The 15,303-nt window shown below is 51.6% G+C and overlaps 7 protein-coding genes across 7 annotated transcripts; 2 read left to right on the forward strand and 5 right to left on the reverse strand.

Moving 5' to 3' along the window:
- Positions 1-826: 826 nt before the first annotated feature.
- Positions 827-1,540, forward strand: AYO20_00235 (hypothetical protein; the record flags this gene model as incomplete). Its single annotated transcript, XM_022638546.1, has 1 exon — positions 827-1,540. One exon carries the CDS (start codon positions 827-829, stop codon positions 1,538-1,540), a length of 714 nt encoding a protein of 237 aa, XP_022505511.1.
- A 660-nt stretch (positions 1,541-2,200) lies between these two features.
- AYO20_00236 (hypothetical protein) lies at positions 2,201-6,363 on the reverse strand (the record flags this gene model as incomplete). Its single annotated transcript, XM_022638547.1, has 9 exons — positions 2,201-3,042; positions 3,106-3,606; positions 5,408-5,495; positions 5,550-5,654; positions 5,746-5,817; positions 5,877-5,969; positions 6,052-6,122; positions 6,178-6,217; positions 6,286-6,363. 9 exons carry the CDS (start codon positions 6,361-6,363, stop codon positions 2,201-2,203), a joined length of 1,890 nt encoding a protein of 629 aa, XP_022505512.1.
- Positions 6,364-6,464: 101 nt separating this feature from the next.
- On the reverse strand, positions 6,465-6,839 carry AYO20_00237 (hypothetical protein; the record flags this gene model as incomplete). Its single annotated transcript, XM_022638548.1, has 2 exons — positions 6,465-6,683; positions 6,753-6,839. 2 exons carry the CDS (start codon positions 6,837-6,839, stop codon positions 6,465-6,467), a joined length of 306 nt encoding a protein of 101 aa, XP_022505513.1.
- Positions 6,840-7,356: 517 nt separating this feature from the next.
- Positions 7,357-7,855, forward strand: AYO20_00238 (hypothetical protein; the record flags this gene model as incomplete). Its single annotated transcript, XM_022638549.1, has 2 exons — positions 7,357-7,470; positions 7,547-7,855. 2 exons carry the CDS (start codon positions 7,357-7,359, stop codon positions 7,853-7,855), a joined length of 423 nt encoding a protein of 140 aa, XP_022505514.1.
- Positions 7,856-8,439: 584 nt separating this feature from the next.
- AYO20_00239 (hypothetical protein) lies at positions 8,440-10,035 on the reverse strand (the record flags this gene model as incomplete). Its single annotated transcript, XM_022638550.1, has 2 exons — positions 8,440-8,838; positions 9,205-10,035. The coding sequence occupies 2 exons, from the start codon at positions 10,033-10,035 to the stop codon at positions 8,440-8,442; spliced, it is 1,230 nt and encodes a 409-aa protein (XP_022505515.1).
- Positions 10,036-10,593: 558 nt separating this feature from the next.
- On the reverse strand, positions 10,594-11,656 carry AYO20_00240 (hypothetical protein; the record flags this gene model as incomplete). The annotated part of the gene is made up of 4 exons (XM_022638551.1): positions 10,594-10,820; positions 10,936-11,059; positions 11,113-11,233; positions 11,295-11,656. 4 exons carry the CDS (start codon positions 11,654-11,656, stop codon positions 10,594-10,596), a joined length of 834 nt encoding a protein of 277 aa, XP_022505516.1.
- Positions 11,657-12,391: 735 nt separating this feature from the next.
- AYO20_00241 (hypothetical protein) lies at positions 12,392-14,838 on the reverse strand (the record flags this gene model as incomplete). Its single annotated transcript, XM_022638552.1, has 12 exons — positions 12,392-12,545; positions 12,626-12,942; positions 13,034-13,137; positions 13,199-13,337; positions 13,405-13,441; positions 13,499-13,598; positions 13,659-13,863; positions 13,928-14,083; positions 14,176-14,260; positions 14,334-14,496; positions 14,557-14,643; positions 14,703-14,838. The coding sequence occupies 12 exons, from the start codon at positions 14,836-14,838 to the stop codon at positions 12,392-12,394; spliced, it is 1,683 nt and encodes a 560-aa protein (XP_022505517.1).
- Between the last annotated feature and the right edge of the window lie 465 nt (positions 14,839-15,303).

Raw genomic sequence — 15,303 nt, forward strand, 5'->3', positions numbered from 1 at the left:
ACATTGAGAGCTTCGCTTGGCATGAGGAGGCTGGTGTGAGAACAATAGGAACAATAGGATGTGTGGTCTCTCAGTTCACTTCACTTCGGTTCTGTTCTGTTCTGCGCTGCGCTGCGCACTGAAACCCATTGAAACAATAGGGCGGCAGGGCGCAATTCACTGCCACGGGAGTCACAATAGCTCCCAGCCACCTGCAAGCAAGCCTATTGTTCTCATTCACATTCACTGTCACTGGCAAAGTCAATGGCATTGGCATTGGCAATGCCATTGATAAAACCCTGAATAGAGAATAGGAAAAGTCATGAATAGAATCAATCAATCAATCAATCAATCAATGGACAGAATCTCTTCTCTCCCTCCGTCTTCTCAATCTGTCGTGTCTTTCATAAAGTCCTCTCCATCTCTCACCTACCTGCTCAAGTGATTGATTCTTGCCATTCCACTTCTCATAACACATCTTACAAGATCATTGATCGTTCTCACCTCTCCATTGAAAGCCTCACAGTCTCTGCATACTTCAGCATTGAGATCATCCTCGCCTCCTCAACACTTCTCTCCTCGCTTTTCACACAATCGGAACAGAACAACTCACATCATATCACAGTAAGTATCTGAACGCCGTCTCCAATCCACATTCTGCTCAGATGTACATGCACTGTCTCCCATCCACCCTGCCTGAACCCTCACCCAACTCTCAAAACCCCCATCTGTACGCGCTCGTTTCCTCATTTCCATTGACCAACACTTCTCAACTCAGTCACTTACTCACTCACACAGTCAATCAGTCCACCAGCCCATTTCTCCTCAACACACAAAACCGCAAAAAATGTGCTACCGCCAATCCATCGAGTGGAAATGCCCCGACTGCGGCAAGAAGGCGCGCGAAAACTCGCTGGCGCACACCCAATGCCCCAACAGCGGCGGCACATGCCAGAAGATCCAGCTCAAGCTGCGGCCCCAGATGAGGTTCACGCGTCGTCCGTGCGCAAAGTGTGAGCCGGTGCCTCCAATGCCGATGCGGCGCATCAGGAACAAGATCTCTCGTGGCGGAAACGTGGCGCAGGTCGTGGTGATGATGGATCCGTTTGATGGGGATGATGAGATGGGAGTATTGACTGCCACGGCTCCTGCCACTGCCACTGCCGCCGCCACCGGTCCGGAGCAGAAGCAGAAGCAGAAGCGCAACGAGGTCAAAGACAAAGATTCAATGGTGCATGATGAGAAGCTGGTCTTGAAGACACACCACGCCGAGCAGCACGCCGAAGCAACAGCACCTCAACACAAACAGGAAGAGCACGGAGTCGAGCATTGTGCTACCGCTGCAGTCCACCTTGGAGAGCCAGACATCACAGAAAGTGCACGGAAGCTCGTCATGTCATCCGGCGATGGTGAGCGTCTGCATGAGCACCGACCACTCGAGTTCCGTCCCCGCCACTGCAGCAAGATCTGCCGCCCTCGCCACGCCGTGCAAGAGCACCATGGTCTCCCACTCTCCGCACCATCCGCTACCGTCCTCAACAACTGGTTCAGAATCGTTTGAGACCTGACCCGACCTGATAGATCATTGGGGGATCTTGATACATTACATTGGCAGACAGACAGACAGACAGACCGGCAGACAGACCGATAGACAGACAAGCAAGTCATGAAAGCACCATTGACAGATGGAAGGAGGGAGATAATCATCGCATCATTAAATACTCGATTGGGTGGGGGCCATTGGAAAACGTCTTTACTGGAACAAAAGTTAGTGACAGAGCTTGAATGTCGAGAGAGAGAGACAGAGGGGAAAATTCCTGGCTGGCCGGCTGGCTGGCTGGATGGTGGTGGTCTCCCCAGCATCTAAGAAGAATCTTTCTCACTCGTGTGGATCAGGCTTGGTCACTGTGGACATGAGCCAGCTTCGACGATAGAACAAAGAATAAAGAACAAAAGGCTGCGGTGCATTTGGTATAGAGAGAACGAGGAAGAGAAATAGAGCCAAACTTCCAACAAATGCTTTAATCGTTTCTCGGCGTCTCGGCTTAACATATTTCCCAATGACTCCGTCCAATCCAAAAACGTCATTCATTAGACTCCGCGTTTCAGCCTCATGTCCAAGGAACAACTTCCTGTGTCACCCCATATCTGACTCTTACCTCTTTCTGTGGGAGAAATATAGGACCCCGTCAACAGCCAGAATCTTTGACTCGCTGATTTGCTACCCACTCATACTGACGTCCAGGGAAACGGCATCGTCACTGTTCGTCAGTGAGGGATTCGACGGAAGGCCAGTGACCCTAGAAAACCCCAGGCTGCTCTGCAAACTCATCCGACCTGACGAAGCGGTCTGCTGGGTTGTAGTTGAGGCGGCAGTATTGGACCTAAGTCTAGAAGTTGTGCGCCGAAACCTGCCATAATCTGAGCTGTTGGAGGAGGTGCAGGATTGTGCGAGCGTCAATGACCTAGAATTCAAGAAGAATCTTCCCACTTCTGGAGATTCGGAACATGCTGACGTCGGTTGCGGTATTTTAAGAGCATTTCGGGGCTCTTCAATCTTCTCTGGCACCACGGTGGTGGGCAAGGGTAGAAGACCGACGACCCTCATACCAATTCGTTTGAGAGTGCTGTTGGGAATCAAACATGGCTCGGATAGCCCCGCTTCGAACGTCGGGGAAAGACGTGCAACGACTGACTGGATTGTCCTCTCGTAGAATGCCGGGCTTTTTTCAATCTTTCGCCTCATGAGCCGAATCGCCTGGTGAAACAGAAACGAGGGAAGCGGCGTTGACGGCCACCACACAGCCTCTATGGCCTCCACAATGATTTCGGTCCGCAATATGAATGGAAGAATGGCAACAGCGAGACCTTTCAAGTCACAGGGGAAGCCTTGATGATTCTCGCTCTCTGTGTGGTCCGGTCCAATGGGACAGTTGGCCCCGTTGACTGCACATTCCTCAAGAACTAAGCAAGCCAATACTTGAGCGTAATGGTCGACCCGGGACATAGATAGCTGCTTGGAAGCCCATGACAGATTTCGATCAAGCTGGTCCTGGGTTTCATCTATATACGAGCAAACCTGGTCCAGTGCGGTGTTTAGGCACCTGCGCGTGACATCGCACTTACAGAGGTGATCCATGATGGAGCCGTTCCAGGATTTCATGCAATAGTCTGGTGCCACTCCACACTCTTTGCCGAGATAATCCCGGCTTAGGACCAAGGCAGAAACTGCCCAATAAGCCTGTTCTTCGACCGACTCCAGAGGTTCAATGGTCTGGTCTCTGCCTCGCATGCAGACATATTGACTTCGGACGCGTTCGAGGTATTTCCAGGTTATTGTGCCAGCCATAGACTGTCGGCCATAGCGAGAAAGGAGCATGCCCCGGACATCTCCAAACATTGCGAGGGAAATTTGCATCTGAAGGGCCGTTCGGGCTAATCTCGCACAATTTATCGCACCATGAACTACCTGTGGGTAAGCGGCATCGGATTTTCCATCATTTTCTCGAAAGTGGTAGTAAATGAGGAGATACAGGTCGAACGCCTCCGTAGATGCTCCGAGGATAGAAAATACAGTTGCTATTGTGATCATCCTGGCGCCATGCTCTGTTCCGTCCTTATGCTCCGCTATGACGGTCGAGTACAAATCGGATGCAATTCTTGACAATCCATACACGCAGGATATCGATGTGGAGGTCTTTCTCTTGCTATCGCGAGCCGAAAGACTCTGTCTTCTGCATTCCATACCTTCAACATCAGGGTTCATGGACTCGAGCTGGAGTTGTATATTATCAATTGCGTACTGTCCAGGCACGTCCGTGCAATCGCAGTGTTCCTGTTCGCGATCGGCCGTAGATATATCTTCAAAGTGTAATATGGAACAATTTGAAAGGCGGAATGTGATTTTCAGGCACCTCGAGCCGTGAGATTCTTCCAATCCTGACTCAGATCCCCATGTATTTGGGTAAGGAAGGTTACACATCAACGTAGCGCTGTTGTGCTGTGGTGGTGGTGCCGTGGAAGCTGATGTTGCGTCACTATTTGGGACTTCCGGGGCCGATGTGAAATCTTTCTTCTTATAAAAATAGATATCATGTTCCTTCAAGAGCCCGTCAAGTTGTGCGAGAGTGACAGGTCTCCCAATCAAAGCCTGAACCTCAAGTTGCATCTCGGTTCGAGTGGAGCCAGTCTCTTGCAAAAGCCGCAATTGCGGCCCAAGCATGAGCCTATCCGCCTTGGACAGTCTTGCATTGTAACGTGAAGTAATTGGGTCCTCGCTGATGAACTTCGAGTAGGGCTGATTACATGGGTTTAAGTGAGCCATAGTTGACCGATGTAGAAATCAATGACCATAGATCTCCAGACTGTTCGACTGTCTGGTGAGTACATCCAACTCAGTAGAGCAAGATCAGAAAGTGGTGAGAAGAAAGTGGTTTGGAGAGGCCTTGATGAAGCAATTTGAAGTGCCAGCGCGTGCCGAGAAGCTTCGACTGGGACCCAATTGCAGGAATCATGAATTCCAGATCCAGACTAGCGTTGGATCTGTGGAATACAATTGGCCAATAAGAAGCAGACCCTGGTGACAACGTCGGCGCTTCTTTCCTTCCTTCCGAGCGCCTTCCCCAGGTTGACAAGCACGGCGAGCCAATGCCATGTCAAGGGGCTTTGATTGATCAGATCAATCCCGGAAAAGGACAGCATAGGGCACCTCATGGCTGGGGTTGAATCACAGGACCAAGACACCGGTGGCGATCATGCGAGGGATTGTGACAAGCGAAATCGCATCGAATCAGGCCTGAAGTCTTTTCGTAAGGATCTGGTTGAGAAGATACAAACCAATCTACTAGAAGCCATTTTCCACCGTCAGGCCCTGGCCATGCACCTTCCGTGACAGACTGTCAAATGACGCTTTCTTTCCTACCACTAGAGAGCACACACACTTCTTTGACAGCCCCTGCTGAACTCCACACGGACTTGGAGTCAAGTATGAACTCATTGATATCCTTCAGATGGCAGCCCGGATCTGCAGGGTTGTAGAGCTATAGACCATCCATTTCGATGTCTCACATGTTTCATTCACGAGACAACCAACATTGGTCCCTGTTGGTCTTGTTCATTGCGTGCTGCCAGCAACGGCTCTGCTGACTTCGTCCGAGGGAGATTAGATTTCAATATTGCGTACCCATTTGTCAACGTCACCATCATGGGTGATTCATTTGCAAGGCGGTGCAAGAAATTTCTTCACAAGGGGATTACTTTGCTTTACTTCAGCTCCCAAACTTATTCTTATATCTAAAGCAGAAGAAGACTTTGTCGACAAGTCAGAAAGCAATGCCTGCACCGGTGCCGTCAGATAAATCTCTCGAAACGCCGCTGTCGAATGCTCAACGAAAAGATTTGCCCAAAACAAAGACAAGTCACTGCGTACCTCCATCGACAATCAGGGCTTGGCCGGTGATGTTGCGCGAACCCGGTCCGGCCAGGAAGCTCACCAAGGCGGCGATATCGTCAGGGACCTATCGATAGTCAGCAGACCATGGACGAATAAGATGGCCGAGAATTAGACGCACCGAGGGTCTCTTCAGCGCGCATCGAGCTTCGACTGATCTCGCAAACGCTTCGCCCTTGGCCAGTCCTTGTTCTTTGCCCATGACTTCATCAATCTGCTCCCACATCTATCCATGATTCAACGTCAGAGCTTTGGCTATGTGAGTAATGAAGAAGGTGGAGGATCAAAACTCACTGGGGTGTCCACTGGGCCGGGACAATAGGCTTTGGGTCAACATCAGCGAGAAACGTTCCAGCGGAGAATATGAGACGTGGATCCAAACCATTGACCTATGATGGTCGGTCAGCCAAAGTTGAGTCGGACAGACACCTATGCTGACGACTCTTACATTGATATCATATTCCGCCAAGTCGTAGGCCATACTCTGAGTCAATCCACGCACGGCCCATTTACTGGCTGCATACGGGGTTGAACCGTGTGACTGTTGAAAAAGACGGTTGAGTACATCAGAGACACTGTCACGAGAGCCGGAAAGCCGTATTGCCTTTTGGTCTTTTACTCACCGGCCGATGGGCCGCTAGGGAGGCGGCGCCGATAATCCGGCCCCCTGTGCCTTGTGCAATCATTTGTCGGGCTGGCTTAATCGTTAGACGACGATAGGGATGACGGGATCAGAGATGGAGCTATACCGGCTTCCCGATAGCAGATAAATGTTCCTTTCACATTGACCTAGTCGGTTTGGGAGGTTCCATCTAGCGCGGGTTTCTTTCAGGCAGGCCAGGATCGGTTATGCTCACGTTGAGAATGAGACTGAAGTCGTCCAAGTCAGTGTCCATCATTGACTTGGGGATAATGATCCCGGCGTTGGCGACCATGGTCTAGGGTGAAATGAACGGCTTAGCAACCGAGCATGTGATGTTTGTGGGGGCGTGACCTGTACACACCGTAAGGGGACCCAGAGAGTCGACCGTCTCTTTCACCATCTGTCGGACTTGACTTTCATTGGTGATATCGGTGACGAAGCAGAGACATTTTCGCCCTGGAACCCAACAGCGATCAACCACGAGCTCGAAGATGATGTTGAGAGTGCCATGTAGATTGGTCTGATTGACAGGGCTTGGGTTTGCACACCTTTCTGCTCGATCGCTTCCCGGACCTTTTCGAGAAGCGGAGCTTGCTTTTCGAGGTCATTGATCTGCCACAGAGTAAGTCAGTGTTGCATCTTTTTTTGAACTATTCGGCCTCCACCAGGGGAAGACAGAACCGCAACGTCCATGCCATCCTCGGCAAGTCGGAGAGCGATGGCCCTCCCAATCCCCCTTGAAGCGCCGGTGACAATAGCGACGGGCATGATTTACTCGCAGACAAGGGGCGGTTGAGTCAAAGCAAGCAGCAATAGGCGTCCAACCGAACCGAAATCGTGCCTAACCTTTCACCAGCAGTAGCGAAGATGACCTCTGGCTGCTGAAATAATGTTCTTGATGTTTGCACCATTGAGGCCTGGACTTCTGATGTTGGAGTCTAGGTTTGTTGTATTCAGCCGCGGAGGCACAAATCAACGAATCGGAACTATACGAACTATGCGAGTGCAGAATGAAAAGTCCCGTTTTGCCGTGGACCGTCTGGGTAATTATGTCTTCTGTTCCTTTACCGGTCAGTCCAACCGACGGGTATCGATGGATTTGCACCACGGCAGGGCGGCGCCCCTCGGAGGGGCTGAGCCAGCGTCAACGTTGCCGCGTCACTCGACACCAGAGTTTACATATTCCTTTCCTCGCCATGCCAAACTCGTCTTTCCACAATTCATCAGGTGTTCAAACGGTCGTCTCCGAGTTCTCGGCAGCGGCAGTCCGATAAACCACCAGAAAATGTTGGATATCAATGAACAGCAGACCCCATCGGGAGACAAGCTGGCACTCGGGCGACAGATGGTGCGGAAGTTTGCGGGGGACAAGCATGTGGACGCCGTCGCAGCTACCATGGTGCGTTAAAATCTGTTCTTCCCACCAACGCCTGAAAAAGAATTGCTGCTAATCTCGGTTGGTGATGGTCACACAGAAAAAGGACCACTTCTCCAAAGTCAGCGAGGAGTTCATCTCGGAAGTTTGTTGGTCTGGCTACGCGAGACCGGGGCTCGACTTCAAAGAGCGCGCCTTGATGAATATCGCCATGTTGACGGCGTTGGGGAGAGCTCCCGAGTTGCGCATCCACATCCGCTGCGCCGTCTACAATGGTTTCACCGAGGAAAAGGTCGCCGAGGCTTGTCGACATGCCATGGTCTACTGCGGCGTCCCTGCTGGCCGAGATGCTCTCATCATCGCGAGCGAGGTTTTTGACGAGCTGAGGAAAGCGGGTGACTATCCATAGAAAGGGCCGGCCAACAAGGGGTGATGTCTAGCTTTTTTGGGGGGGCATGATGTCAAGTCATCATATTCAGTCAAAACCACGACTGAGTGCGGGTCACCGTTGATTGAAACTGCTGCTCTTCTCCTTGACCACAAAGATTGTGAAGATCGGCCCAGATTCGTCGTCCCCAAACGTGAACCTGGACTTATTTCAAGACCATCATGCTGCGTCAACCTTGCTACGCAAAGCCCATCAAATACAGCAGCCATAGAGGACGGGTTATCACCAAGTCAGTTGGGGAAGGCGATCCGCGGAGCGTGGAAAGAACAATTGATTTACTTCAGTGTGGCCATGTACTCGTTCAGCCAAAGAGCAGACGATACAAAAGAGAGTTTTCTTCGTCAACGATGATATATTGCTTGCAGGAAGATCACACCCGTCAGCGTAAATCAAGCCTAGTCATCCTCGGTCTGCTTCAGAAGCACTGCCTGACATTTCAGCTGGCCGATGCCACCGTCGAGCCCTATGTCCACTACACCAGCATGTCCACACGTCTCCCATCTTGAAAATGGCCTCTTTCAACGGACGAGCCTCGTCAGAGTCACTCAGAGCGGATATCTCCAGTCCGGGTGATAATCACAGAGGGTCTCAAAATCGCCAATGTCGTCGGGAAGCGGGGGTGCGGTCCCGTCGAGGCGCGCCTGGGCTGCGCGGTCACGCTTGCGGTTCTCGGCTCTCAGCCAAAAATACAGAATTGCCGTCGAGGCGAAGGCGACAGCAAAGATACCCAGCAAGATGCCGTTGCCTTTGTAGAACTTGGGTGGGGTGTCGAAGACCTGGGTGGACATGATGATGAAGCTGTTGATGAAGACCTGCTGGATCCCGTAAACCGTGCTCCTCTTGGTGTAGCCGCCGTGAATGGTGCTGATCCAGGCGACGGCGATGGGGTTGCCCGAGTATGTGCCCGCCGCGACAAAACAGGTGCCCACGATGGCACGCCATGTCTATCCAGACACGGGCCTCTTTGCGGCGTATTGTGGATTATTTTTCGAGGATATGGTCTTCAAGCGTGAACTCGGACTGTGAATGGATGGTGAGCCTATGGATCTCATCCTTTTCTAAGCGCCTGCGGTACAGCGGATGAGAAGGATTGCTAAGACATTGACATCGGGCCATGACGCTGTACGAAATGACAACACAGCGCGGGTAGCAGAGCGGTTGTTGAGTCGGTTCCAGGCTTCAGGCTGTCGTCTGGTGCATGTGAAAGAGGCACGCGCTGGAAGAGCGGATGTGTTCACCCGTATGAGAACAATGTTTTTGGTCAGCATCGGTCATCAGCATCAAAACACGTTAGACCCATGACGCTACACATTACTCTTCATCTCGACAATCTCAGCAACAGACCTGCTTTTCACGTCGTCTAGCTCTCTCAAGCCATCTTTGACGCCCTGCCGGTCCCCAGTCTTCAACTCCTGACTCATCTTCCACTTGCCCACGATGCTCGTGATGTCGATCTCAATCCCAATGATGGCTTTCTTCATGATCTCGATGTAGGGCTTTGGCGCGTCACCGACCTCCCAGGCTGTCCCTTTGCCACCAGCTTCCTGACCATTGACTGCAAGTTCTGCCTTTGGCGTCGAGTCATACCCCAGGCGACTCTCCGAGAGCTTTGTCAAGTCCTCTACTTGCGTTTGCAAATACTGGCCGGTCTCGACCGCTTCTTTGTCGTGGAATATTCTGGCAGTCCCTCTCACTTCCACTGCCACATAATTCCACGTAGGCACTACTTTCCCGTTTTCAGGTTTAGTCTGGACGTACCATTTGGGACTGATGTAGTGCTGGCTGGGTGCCGCGAAGGACACCGTCACCTCCGTGGGAAGGCAACCATTCCCTGGGCCAGTCGCTTCGATGACGGCCTTGGCATGCGGATTGGCCTTTGCCATATGTCCCCGTAGTTTGCATCCTTCCAGCCCTTGCACTGGCTGCTTAACATTGCCCACAGGCGCTCGGTCTGCCTGGCCATCTGCCTCTAGAGCCGCGAGGTTTCTTGGTGGATCAAGAACCCAAGGAATGTATGTGTGCTGGATCAAGGGGAAATTATCTGAGCTGATTGCGGTACTCAGAAGGCCCAGTGGGTTGTTTTGAATAAGCTCGATGAGAGGCTTGAGCCGAGTTTCTGCATGAACGGCGCGGAGATACATATTGGCCGCTCGGTTCTTTCACCCTGCTGTTAAGTCGCTTGTCGTTGTTGAGTGAAATGGTAGAAAGTGTAAGAAGAAGCTGACAAGGCACGCGGCTGTCGTCGTAGTCGAGGGGAGGGCGCAGGCGCTGGGGGCCAAGGTGGCGGTGGGAAATGAGGTGACTCGGCGGCTCATTGCCACGCTGGGTGCCACAAGCCGAATTGCCGGGGGTGGTGGGGGGCTCCACTCCGGGTAGTCGACAGGGCGTGTCGTGGCGAAAATTGGGGGCTCGCTGACCTACTGTACATAGCTTGCTCATTAATATCCCGTTGTCGACTCCTGATGAGTCGAGATGACTGCGGCGATTCACGCAACCCTGATCCACTGACTCACATGGGGTATTACATAGAAGATTAGAGCAACTCATTTCCATGTTTGGCTAGAGACGTCCCGCGTTATTGCACACGCGGTCGAAACGGATTCCGGCTCATGGACTGGAAACAAATCCAAGCCTCCAACATTTTCAACTATTCATCTAATGCTTCGACCGCGTGTCCTGTGTCCTCCAAGGTGGCGCATTTATTCACCTGCCGCATTAAACGCGCTTCCACCGCTTTGCGCATCAACTGCGACCTTGAAATCTCTCACAAAGTCCCAAAGCACCTTGCGCTTCCATCCCTTCCGTTTCCATTGGTTAGCTTTGAGGGGAAAGAGTTCTGCGTACCGCTCTACAGCCTTGGAATGGGCGTAGATGAACAACACCTTGTCGTCTGCGTCGGCCTCTTGGGCCTTGACGATCGTCCTGACTGTATCAAAGGTCGCCGCCGCAAAAGATAAAGGTGTCCGGATCCGAGGTCGTCCGCACCAAGCCTGCAAGGTGCCCAACCGTGTGGCCCGGCGCGTCGAGGAGATAGAATGAACCATCGCCGAAAAAGTCCATTGCCTTGAACTGCCCAATCTGAAGTGGAGGACCGTCATCGAAGTTGATCTCCCTGGTCTCGCGGCCTCTGTCGAAGCGGAACCGACAATGATTAGCCCAACGTGACTGTGAGAATGTCAAGAAGGGAGAAACACGGACGCAAAATCATTTCCCCGGACAGGAGAATCTTTGATTGTCGGATACCCGGGATAGAATGTCTGCTTAGAACCGGGCCCAACTACAAGCTCTGTCGACCCAGGGAAGGTGGAGGGATCTCCGATGTGATCGAAATGCCGGTGGCTAAGAGAACGGATCAGGCACGGCCGGACATGTTGGAGGCTCCTGGAGGGCACGAACTCACCTCCAAACAATCGAATTGATCCAAGCAGGATCAATCTGGTTCTCCTTGAGAATGTCCGCTACGTGTTTCTCGGAGCGAATCTCCCACGCCGGGTTTCTCAGTTGGTCCTGGTTAAAGGGCGAGAAATCGAGAAAGTTGGGTGGTACCCCCAGGTCGAAGAGCGCCTTTTTGCCCGTCGTCGGGCTCTCGATGAGAAAGGACCGCGTGGGTATATCTGGCATGTATTGCATGCCTTGGAGAGGTGGGTGTAACAAGAAACTTGCCGGCAATCTAGTGATCCCTGAAGTGCAGTTTATGATGCGTACGTCTGCCACGGCACCAGACGGCGCGTTGAAGAGCTTGCTTACCCCTGACGAGGCCATAACTTTGTTTGAACTTTGTTTGCTTAAAATACAGACTTAGCAAAGCACGACTTTCCGGATGATCGTTCGACGTCCAGGCTGAAGGAAGGGGCGCAGAGGCTGTAACCTCGTTTCTACCTGCGAGCCTCCGCAATGTACCGCAGAGAGAGATGTAAGATGGTAAAGAGGTGGGAACGACAGAGGTCTCTGCTAGCCAGAGGGAAAGAAATAGATTCGAGATTGTGTGGGACATCTCGAGCTGCCCTTGCCAGGCACGAAACCATCTAGCGTTGTTAGGTATGTGGCATACGATATACAAATAAAAGCTTCAGAATATTATATCGCCGAGGTCATTAATCGAGCTTCCGGCCCAAGGAATAAGGGAGAGTTTTCTGAAGGTCATACAAAGAACCTATCTCGTTACCCGTCTCAGTTGTCCATTGTCAGACTTTCCTGGATTCCTCCCCCCCCCACCCCCACCCTGGATCTCCGAGGCGAGGGAATTCCCGCTTCTTCACTAGCTATCTCGTCGAGATTGACTTCGACTAGCCACCGTTGATCTAGTCCCTGTTTCTCAAAACGAGACTGTATTATCCGTAGCCGTCAGAATTGGAGTATCCTTATCTTGGGTTCCCGAGCGATTATTATGGCCTTCCAGTTTTCCGAAATGGATGGCCACTTTTATTATTTACTTCTGTGTACCTATGCCTCTCATAACACTCGTTGACCTTTTTCTTCTGTTCTTCCAATGTGGGCTTATCGATTTTCGCCTTGGTTGGTACTCGACGAATTGAATCGACCGAAAAAGTCGTCGTTGTAATGGCCTTGGTGATCCAATTCGCGCTCAGCCTTGGCCCATTCCTCTCGGATCATTGTCTCATGCTTCGCACTCCTGGGTTTGATTTCGCACCTAAAGGGGAAAAAAGTCAATATATCCCTCTTCTCTAAATATATCAAGAGACAAAAGATGGTGCTCAGAGCCCCCCTTACTGGAACGGTTGCGGCCCAGTGACGAGCGCATCCACGATGGCATCTCGGTCGATTGGGATGGGGTTTCCGGCACCGTCTGTCTTGTGACTGATATTGAACGCCCACAGGATTCGGGACATTCCCATAAACAGTGTGCGCATTGCGACATGGTATCCCGGACAGGTACGTCTGCCCACGCCGAAAGTGGTATGTGGCCTCTTGACCGTGTCTGGGTTGATGCCGATGCCTTCATGCAGTGTGTCCTCATCCCGATGTCGACTGGGATCAAAGTCTCGAGGATGTGGGCTTCTTTGTTCGGAATTGTTGATTGTCCAAATCTGTTCATGCCCGCGATGCGAACACGAGGTCAGCTTCAACACTACCACACCGCCCCTTGGAGCAGATGAACTCCTTTGAAGGATCTCATACACAGTTGATAATCGCCGCTCCTTCGGGGAGCGTGTAACCCATATAGCTCTCAGTCTTGGACAACGCATGCGGCATGGGCGGTCCAATCAAGGTCACTGGTAGCCCTATAAGCCAAATGGTGGTCAGATATCTAGGCACATATAACAGAGGTTCCCATCAACGTACATCGTAATGTCTCTTCAACGACGGCGCGGACGTAAGGAAGATTCGGACGGTCTGACCATGTCGGCATCCGGTCCTGGCCGATGACAGCGTCTATCTCTCTTTGTGCTTTGGCCTGAACTTCGGGGTACAGTGCCATTGCCTTGCCAATCATTAGTTAGGGCCGGGGGGATAAGTTTAGGACATTCCCAGTTGAACCAGCCACGAACCTTGACGAACGCCGCTAGAGTATTTGCTTGAGTATCTCTGTTGCCGCGAGATCAGTCATTGGTTACAAATCATTCGAACCTGAAAGATACCCACGTCGCTGCCGCGTACGCGTGGCCCGCACTAAACAGGATTTCTTTCTCCGTCAATCGATCCTTTTCGCTCTCAGTCTTTGCCTGTAGGTCACGGACAAAGCCTGGGCAGAGTCAGTGGCAGCAGGACGAATACAGTCAGGATGGACAATTCTTTGGCTTACTGGCGTGCGGCTTTCCTGCATCGATCAAAGCCCGAGCTGCTGTCGTGTGCCGCACCCACAGCTTCGTCTCCATTTTCTCCAGTTCTTCAATCTCCTGCTTGATGGGATTCATAAACTTGGGTAGAAAGCGGAAAACGGGCCTGAAGATGGGGAACCAGTCGGCAATTTGTAGCTTCCCGCCAAGTGCTGTTGTTCTATCAAACCACTAGATATCGCCCGTCTCAGCCATCCATGCCTGTGAGCCGATGAATCAAGCCGAGACATCTTACCTCGATCAAGTTCTTGATGTCCGGGTCGTCAGCCTCAGGGAATCTGAGTCCGTACGCGATGGAAGACGCAATGCTGGTTGCGAATCGCATCAGATGGACTCGAAAGCCCGAAGGATGGTCTAAAATCTTGGAGAGAAGCTCGACGCTTTCGAATTCCTGGTACACCAACAAGAGTCATTTTCCGCGCCCAGGGGGTGGTGGGGGAGTATGGCAAAAAGGGGTTTCCTGGGTTGGGTGGTCCATCATACCTGATATGGGATATAACTGTTGGCTCCTCGCGAGTTGAGGCGTGTCGAGTACATTTTGCGTTGCTTTCTCCAGATCTCGTCATTGCTATAGGACCTGTGTCAGCCTGGACAAGGGCCCCAAGAAGCACTCTTTGAATTCCTTGTTGGAATCAACTCACTCCCGGAAGGCAATGTTGAGGTTGTCGCCGAAGGTGCGTATGAACATGTCCACTTTTCTCGAGGTAGAAGCACTCCTCTTCTCCATGAGCTCTTTAACCACTTCGTCTGTCCCACACAGAATCATTGTTTGTGTACCCATCTTTAGCGATACGATCGGGCCATCTGCATTTCATGGTCAACTGGTTTCCCCTCCCGCAAACTTGCCAGTAGAGCGAAACCTACACTCCTCCGTCCATTTCTGGAACGCTGTATGTAGACCCTTGACGGGGAACTGGTGAAGATTTCCGAGGACTGGTATTGTCGGAGGACCTGATGATGTGTTGGCATTTACTTCGTCCCGGGAGACATGGACTTATCTGGTGACAGACCTGGAGGATATCCCTTCGGCCTCCTCCCAATTGCGAGGAGCTTCTTCACCGCCACAAAAATAACAATCAGTGCGAACAGCCATAATGCACCTCTAAATGTGGATAACTTTGAGGTGTCGTAGATCTTATCCGCCATTCTTGTGCCGCTCTCTGACGAGTCGTAGTTATGGGCTGCTGAGCCAAGATCTGAGGGTGGCACACGCAAAACGCAATTTGTCCCTCCTCGTAATCACTCTGGCCAGTTTCGGCCTGTTATTGCAAACAAGAACAGTATTCGGTATTGACTGCTCAAGGGGTTATCTGGTGATTTATTCTCCTGTGGTATAGTCAGCCGGATGCGTGGCTCATCTATTTGGGTTGACTAAGATTTTTCTTATGGGTGTCTTGTGGGGTCTACGACAGTCGTCGCTTGCGCGAGATGGATTTGTCACAAATACAATGCTAATCACAGATTCGGGGTGCAGCCATTGGTGCATGGAGCATATCGAAATGTTGGTTGAGTAGGATTCAGGATGTTTGCATTGAATCATTGAAGATGGATGCTTTTTGTACCCCATAAATGCTGGTCGTTTGGTCCAGCAGTTCTGTCCCCGAGTTGTCT

Source organism: Fonsecaea nubica (assembly GCF_001646965.1).
Source record: "Fonsecaea nubica strain CBS 269.64 chromosome Unknown Scaff1, whole genome shotgun sequence".
NCBI classification, from domain to species: Eukaryota; Fungi; Ascomycota; class Eurotiomycetes; order Chaetothyriales; family Herpotrichiellaceae; genus Fonsecaea; species Fonsecaea nubica.